The following is a 7,023-nucleotide window of genomic DNA, read 5'->3' on the forward strand; positions in this document are numbered from 1 at the left end:
AGTTGTTTTGGTGCCTTCTTCCCGTCACTGGAAATGGTCGCCCTGGGAGGGACGAAGACGGCCTTCCGTCAACTCGTGACGAAAGGTCTTTCGATTCGGACGTCTTTTGACTCCGGCTGTGCACAGACTTCGGCGTTCGGTCGTCCCACGGCGCTCCTCTCCAGGTCTTGGGATCCGGCTCGAAGGACCAAATTTTGTGAGGGTGAAGTTTTGATCACCCGCGCTGTTCGTTCACTAGACTCAGTAACCACGCAAACAACAGGAGTTCCTTGCAAGGGAGAGCTGAGCAGCAGTTCAAGCTTCCTCTGTCAACTCTGTTCGTCTGCTGCTCGCTCACCTCTTTTATTGGTGCAAACAGAATGGGTGTCTAAACAGGATCTCGTAACTCATTGTCTTCTGACATCTTTACAAACTTCTCTAATCTTGACCAACAGGATACATCTGGGTGCTGGGCTTGGTTGTAAGCAGCTTCAGCACTTTTACGAAACACTCTCATGTTCTTCTTTTCCTGTCAACATTCCTCAAACACTCAAAATCTACATAAAATAGCATTTAAAGATAATACTAATAACAATAATTCTTCTCACAAGGGTGGAGCAGCCACTCACTGAAGGAGCTGCCCAGTGCTGTCAGGGTGTCCTGTAGGGGGTGGGATGTGTTGTTCAACATGGATGACAGCTTAGCCATCAACCTCCCGTTTCCCACCACCTCCACTGAGTCCAGGGGGCATCCCAGGACAGAGCTGGTCCTCCTTACCAGTCTGTCCATTCTCCTCCTGTCCCTGTCCGTGATGCTGCTGGACTAGCAGACTATCCCATAAAAGATGGCTGATCCCACCACAGAGTCATAGAAAGTCCTCAGGAGTGGTCCCTGCACTCCAAATGACCTCAGTCTTCTGAACAGGAACAGTCTGCTACTGCTGTTAGCCGTACCGAAGCGTGTTTTTAATTTGATCCGATTTACACTTGGTGCTGACAAATGCCGGAGTTTATTTTTTACAAAATATTTTTACAAGTAAGCTGTGTTGTAAAAGCGCACTGTGAACAGGAAGCTTCGGGTGTGTGGTAGCATTGAAGATGACAGGTTTATGTGCAATATTCAAAGATTGTCAGCTGGTTTTCCTGCTGTTAACATGCACCATGAATTAGAATATCGACCAGAGTCCATGACGGCACACCGTGATTTACAATTATTAAACAATTATAATAATTATATATTTTTCCACGTCTAAAAGCACCTCAAATTTTGAATCTGTTTGCAAACAAACACAGTTCTCTTCTGCAATGTCTTCAAACAACATTAAGGCATTGTCTTTCATTCTTGCAGAAATTGAAATCAGAAAAAACACGTATTTACAGCCACCGAGGGACAATTGAAAGAGTAAAGAGTGGCTCATTCAGTAATAAAAGCAAGAGATGATATTGTACATATGGATATTATGAAGAAAGCACATCGGATTACACATCATTACGGCCCACTTCACTGGTTGGCCACCGCCTCAACACTGGACATCACGGTGCGCTGCAGTTCCATCTCACACCAAAGATACGGGAAATGATACAGTAAAGAAGATTTTATTTATCATTTTGTTTGTACTAGAATTGCCTGAGTTTATTTTTACTCCCCAAGTGTCACAATTCTGAACTCTTTCCACATAAGATCCTGTGCAAACGGGATTAAAAGAAGACAGATTGTGGGCTGAAATGTGTTACTTTGGGGTTGTCATCTTTGATCATTTGTTTTAGCAGACAGGGTTATATTCCCACTCTTATGTTTTAATTGATTGTTTTATGCGGAGTAGCACGGATGCGTTTGAATCAAGACTTTGTTTTCAGGTTATTACAAAGAAGATAGACAGAGACATATATTCCTATTTCTATGAAAGAATTTATTCTTTTTTATTGTGAAGCAATAAGGAATATTGTCATGCTGTAGCTGACGGCACCATGGGAGGAGGCCTAGTGGGAGATTGCCATAGAAAAGGCTGGCAGGGTGCTGAGGCTTTTCATGCAGGACGCTCCCTCTGCAGAACTGATTCAGTCAGCATCACAGGTGAGGAAGACCTGTCTGGGGCCCGATCCATCATCTCATCATCCTCATTCAATCATCAATTGTTTCTACTGTAGCGATGTCGCGCATATACACCTGTTACATCACAAAATATTTCAAAGAGAAATTTCCTTTGAACTTTGTCAAAGTGGCCTGTCTCTGATCTTTTTACAGGTATGGGCTGATGTTACATTTAATCACCAACTATTTGCATTTTGAAGATAAGTGAGGTGTCTCTGTAAACATCCAGCTCTAAGTGTGTCAGAATCTTTAGTTCTCCTTCAGGTGATTTGATAGGAAAGCTCCCTCTGCAGCAGCAACATGGAACCTGGTGGACTCTCCACACATTTCAGCAACCCCTACACCTTTCCAGCTAAACTATGGTTTCTGGTAAATACTCCAGAAATCACTGCCATCATTTGGAACAATATTGGCAATGGAATCCTCATTGATAAAGCTCTATTAGAGACCCAGGTGTTGTCTCCCACCTCTAATACTTTGAGGGGGTTGAGCAAATTTAGAGGCATCAAATTCTTAAGTTTTATCCGCCAGCTTCACCACTATGGCTTCAGAAAAGTCAAACCTGTGCGCGTCACTTCCAACTGCGTTCACCACTTCTTCCAGCCTTATTTCAAAAAGGACCACCCTGAACTTCTTTCGGAGGTGAAGAGAAAAGTTCGCCAGCGCACCAGGTACCTACCTGCTCCCTACTCTAACCCCTACAACGTGACCGGAATGCAGTACGTTGTACAACAGCCGCATGGAGGTAAGATCCTTTCATTTCTCTGTAATGTAGAAGAAGAACCTTTTTTGGTTTCCAGGGAGGGGAGATGACTGTTTTTACACTCTGTGCACACACACATGAACATGCAAAGAACACATGCACATGCATTCACAAAGGAAGAGGTGACCCCGTGAGTAAAGCTCTCCGGCCTGGCACTCAGAACATTTGAGGGCAGTGCTCCAGACATGTCCTGGTACCTCTCCTGCCATGGCCCACTGTCCAATCCTTTCGCTGCCCAGCTGCACTCCAATCAGAAAGTACCAGTGGTGCCCCAGTAACCCCGTGTCCCACTGGAGCTCCTGACTACTTATTTCATGTAGAGCACAGAAACTCTAAAAGTGCAAATATTTGTGTATTTTCTGCAGGAAACTTTCATTACTTGCCATCTCAACCAACATTAAGGCATTGTCTTTCATTCTTGCAGAAATTGAAATCAGAAAAAACACGTATTTACAGCCACCGAGGGACAATTGAAAGAGTAAAGAGTGGCTCATTCAGTAATAAAAGCAAGAGATGATATTGTACATATGGATATTATGAAGAAAGCACATCGGATTACACATCATTACGGCCCACTTCACTGGTTGGCCACCGCCTCAACACTGGACATCACGGTGCGCTGCAGTTCCATCTCACACCAAAGATACGGGAAATGATACAGTAAAGAAGATTTTATTTATCATTTTGTTTGTACTAGAATTGCCTGAGTTTATTTTTACTCCCCAAGTGTCACAATTCTGAACTCTTTCCACATAAGATCCTGTGCAAACGGGATTAAAAGAAGACAGATTGTGGGCTGAAATGTGTTACTTTGGGGTTGTCATCTTTGATCATTTGTTTTAGCAGACAGGGTTATATTCCCACTCTTATGTTTTAATTGATTGTTTTATGCGGAGTAGCACGGATGCGTTTGAATCAAGACTTTGTTTTCAGGTTATTACAAAGAAGATAGACAGAGACATATATTCCTATTTCTATGAAAGAATTTATTCTTTTTTATTGTGAAGCAATAAGGAATATTGTCATGCTGTAGCTGACGGCACCATGGGAGGAGGCCTAGTGGGAGATTGCCATAGAAAAGGCTGGCAGGGTGCTGAGGCTTTTCATGCAGGACGCTCCCTCTGCAGAACTGATTCAGTCAGCATCACAGGTGAGGAAGACCTGTCTGGGGCCCGATCCATCATCTCATCATCCTCATTCAATCATCAATTGTTTCTACTGTAGCGATGTCGCGCATATACACCTGTTACATCACAAAATATTTCAAAGAGAAATTTCCTTTGAACTTTGTCAAAGTGGCCTGTCTCTGATCTTTTTACAGGTATGGGCTGATGTTACATTTAATCACCAACTATTTGCATTTTGAAGATAAGTGAGGTGTCTCTGTAAACATCCAGCTCTAAGTGTGTCAGAATCTTTAGTTCTCCTTCAGGTGATTTGATAGGAAAGCTCCCTCTGCAGCAGCAACATGGAACCTGGTGGACTCTCCACACATTTCAGCAACCCCTACACCTTTCCAGCTAAACTATGGTTTCTGGTAAATACTCCAGAAATCACTGCCATCATTTGGAACAATATTGGCAATGGAATCCTCATTGATAAAGCTCTATTAGAGACCCAGGTGTTGTCTCCCACCTCTAATACTTTGAGGGGGTTGAGCAAATTTAGAGGCATCAAATTCTTAAGTTTTATCCGCCAGCTTCACCACTATGGCTTCAGAAAAGTCAAACCTGTGCGCGTCACTTCCAACTGCGTTCACCACTTCTTCCAGCCTTATTTCAAAAAGGACCACCCTGAACTTCTTTCGGAGGTGAAGAGAAAAGTTCGCCAGCGCACCAGGTACCTACCTGCTCCCTACTCTAACCCCTACAACGTGACCGGAATGCAGTACGTTGTACAACAGCCGCATGGAGGTAAGATCCTTTCATTTCTCTGTAATGTAGAAGAAGAACCTTTTTTGGTTTCCAGGGAGGGGAGATGACTGTTTTTACACTCTGTGCACACACACATGAACATGCAAAGAACACATGCACATGCATTCACAAAGGAAGAGGTGACCCCGTGAGTAAAGCTCTCCGGCCTGGCACTCAGAACATTTGAGGGCAGTGCTCCAGACATGTCCTGGAACCTCTCCTGCCATGGCCCACTGTCCAATCCTTTCGCTGCCCAGCTGCACTCCAATCAGAAAGTACCAGTGGTGCCCCAGTAACCCCGTGTCCCACTGGAGCTCCTGACTACTTATTTCATGTAGAGCACAGAAACTCTAAAAGTGCAAATATTTGTGTATTTTCTGCAGGAAACTTTCATTACTTGCCATCTCAACCCTTCCCAAACAACATGGAGTACTTTTTAACTGGAGCAAATCCATTGTTATGCCCGAGGACAGCACCCAACGCCTACAACCTCCAAACCCTGGTCCAGCCCATAGAAACCGGCCACCAGAAAGTCATTGAAGATCCATTCAATGATCTGAAGGAGATGCTGTCATTACTGTCCACCCTAAAGGATCAAGCACAGGTAAACCTCGCTTTCACTCCTTAGTTATGTTCTTGGATGCACTTGTAAGTCTAAACTCAACTTTCTCTTCCCCCATAACCAAACAAGTGGGAAAGAAGCGGGATTCACACCCAGGAATTCCACCCAGCTGCAGGTGTTTTACCGAATCACAACGTTTACTTCGGCTTTCCACCAATGCAGTAACACAGACATCAGGCTGGTATGCAAAATAAAAGGTTGGCGCATTCATAAAAATGGAATGTTTCAGTTCTACCCATTTTAAATTTTCCTTTCTTTTTATTGCAAGCAAACACAGTTCTCTTCTGCAATGTCTTCAAACAACATTAACGCATTGTCTTTCATTCTTGCAGAAATTGAAATCAGAAAATACACATATTTACAGCCACCGAGGGACAATTGAAAGAGTAAAGAGTGGCTCATTCAGTAATAAAAGCAAGAGATGATATTGTACATATGGATTTTATGAAGAAAGCACATCGGATTACACATCATTACAATCCACTTCACTGGTTGGCCACCGCCTCAACACTGGACATCACGGTGTGCTGCTGTTCCATCTCACACCATTTGGGGATGCTGTGATATACTGCCGCCTACGATGCGGGAAATGATACAGTAGAAGAAGATTTTCGGAAGGCGCTACTCTGCAAATAAAATGTCTGCTCCAACAACTGTTCAGATTCAGATTCCTTTATTTGTCCCACACGGGGAAATTTACAGCGCAATAGCAGCAAAAACACACAGAAAAAATTGAAATAAGAATAGAAAAAAAGTATTAAAAAGAATATATATATATATATATATATAATAATCCAAGATAAATGGATAATCAGCCTTTTGTATACTTGTACATAGTAGAGAGAGTGTATACAATATACATGACAGAATATATACTATTCAGTGTGTGCAGAATGGTTGAAATATGCTATTAGAGAATTGTAAAGTTATTGTGTGAGTCCACAGGTAAATTTAGACATTTATTTATGTCCACTCATCTGCAGACTAGCGGGCATTATGTTTGTTGTGCAGTCTGACAGCAGCCGGCAGGAAAGATCTGCGATACCTCTCCTTCACACAGCGAGGGTGGAGCAGCCACTCACTGAAGGAGCTGCCCAGTGCTGTCAGGGTGTCCTGTAGGGGGTGGGATGTGTTGTTCAACATGGATGACAGCTTAGCCATCAACCTCTCGTTTCCCACCACCTCCACTGAGTCCAGGGGGCATCCCATGACAGAGCTGGTCCTCCTTACCAGTCTGTCCATTCTCCTCCTGTCCCTGTCTGTGTGTGTGTGTGTGTTATATGAGGTACTGTGAATAAAGTGACTTGACTAACATACACTGAATGAACTAGAGCAGGGCTGTCCAAACTTTTTTCACCGAGGGCCAAATACATAAAAATATAGGAGGGGCTGGGCCACTTACAAGAAATTAGGTATATAGCCTCTAAGAAGCTAAGACTAAGAAGTCCAATACACTCAAGCAAACGTTGAAGTACGGGCCATATTCTATTCTATTTATAAAATGTCTTGCGGGCCAATTAAAAATGGACGAAGGGCCACAGTTGGCCCGCGGGCCGTAGTTTGGACACCCCTGACTTAAACAATAACCTGGACTGGACACACAACACAGAAGCCCTTGTCAAGAAGGGCAGTAACAGACTGTTCCTGCTCAGGAG

General features: G+C 43.5%; 1 protein-coding gene across 1 annotated transcript; it reads left to right on the top strand.

The window, feature by feature from the left end:
- Positions 1–3,303: 3,303 nt before the first annotated feature.
- Positions 3,304–6,022, top strand: LOC130519631 (uncharacterized). The gene is made up of 4 exons (XM_057023155.1): positions 3,304–4,746; positions 5,130–5,350; positions 5,438–5,565; positions 5,701–6,022. The coding sequence occupies exons 1-3, from the start codon at positions 4,302–4,304 to the stop codon at positions 5,531–5,533; spliced, it is 762 nt and encodes a 253-aa protein (XP_056879135.1). The 5' UTR covers positions 3,304–4,301; the 3' UTR covers positions 5,534–5,565; positions 5,701–6,022.
- Positions 6,023–7,023: the final 1,001 nt, after the last annotated feature.

Source organism: Takifugu flavidus, unplaced genomic scaffold (genome assembly GCF_003711565.1).
Source record: "Takifugu flavidus isolate HTHZ2018 unplaced genomic scaffold, ASM371156v2 ctg1022, whole genome shotgun sequence".
Taxonomy (NCBI): Eukaryota; Metazoa; Chordata; class Actinopteri; order Tetraodontiformes; family Tetraodontidae; genus Takifugu; species Takifugu flavidus.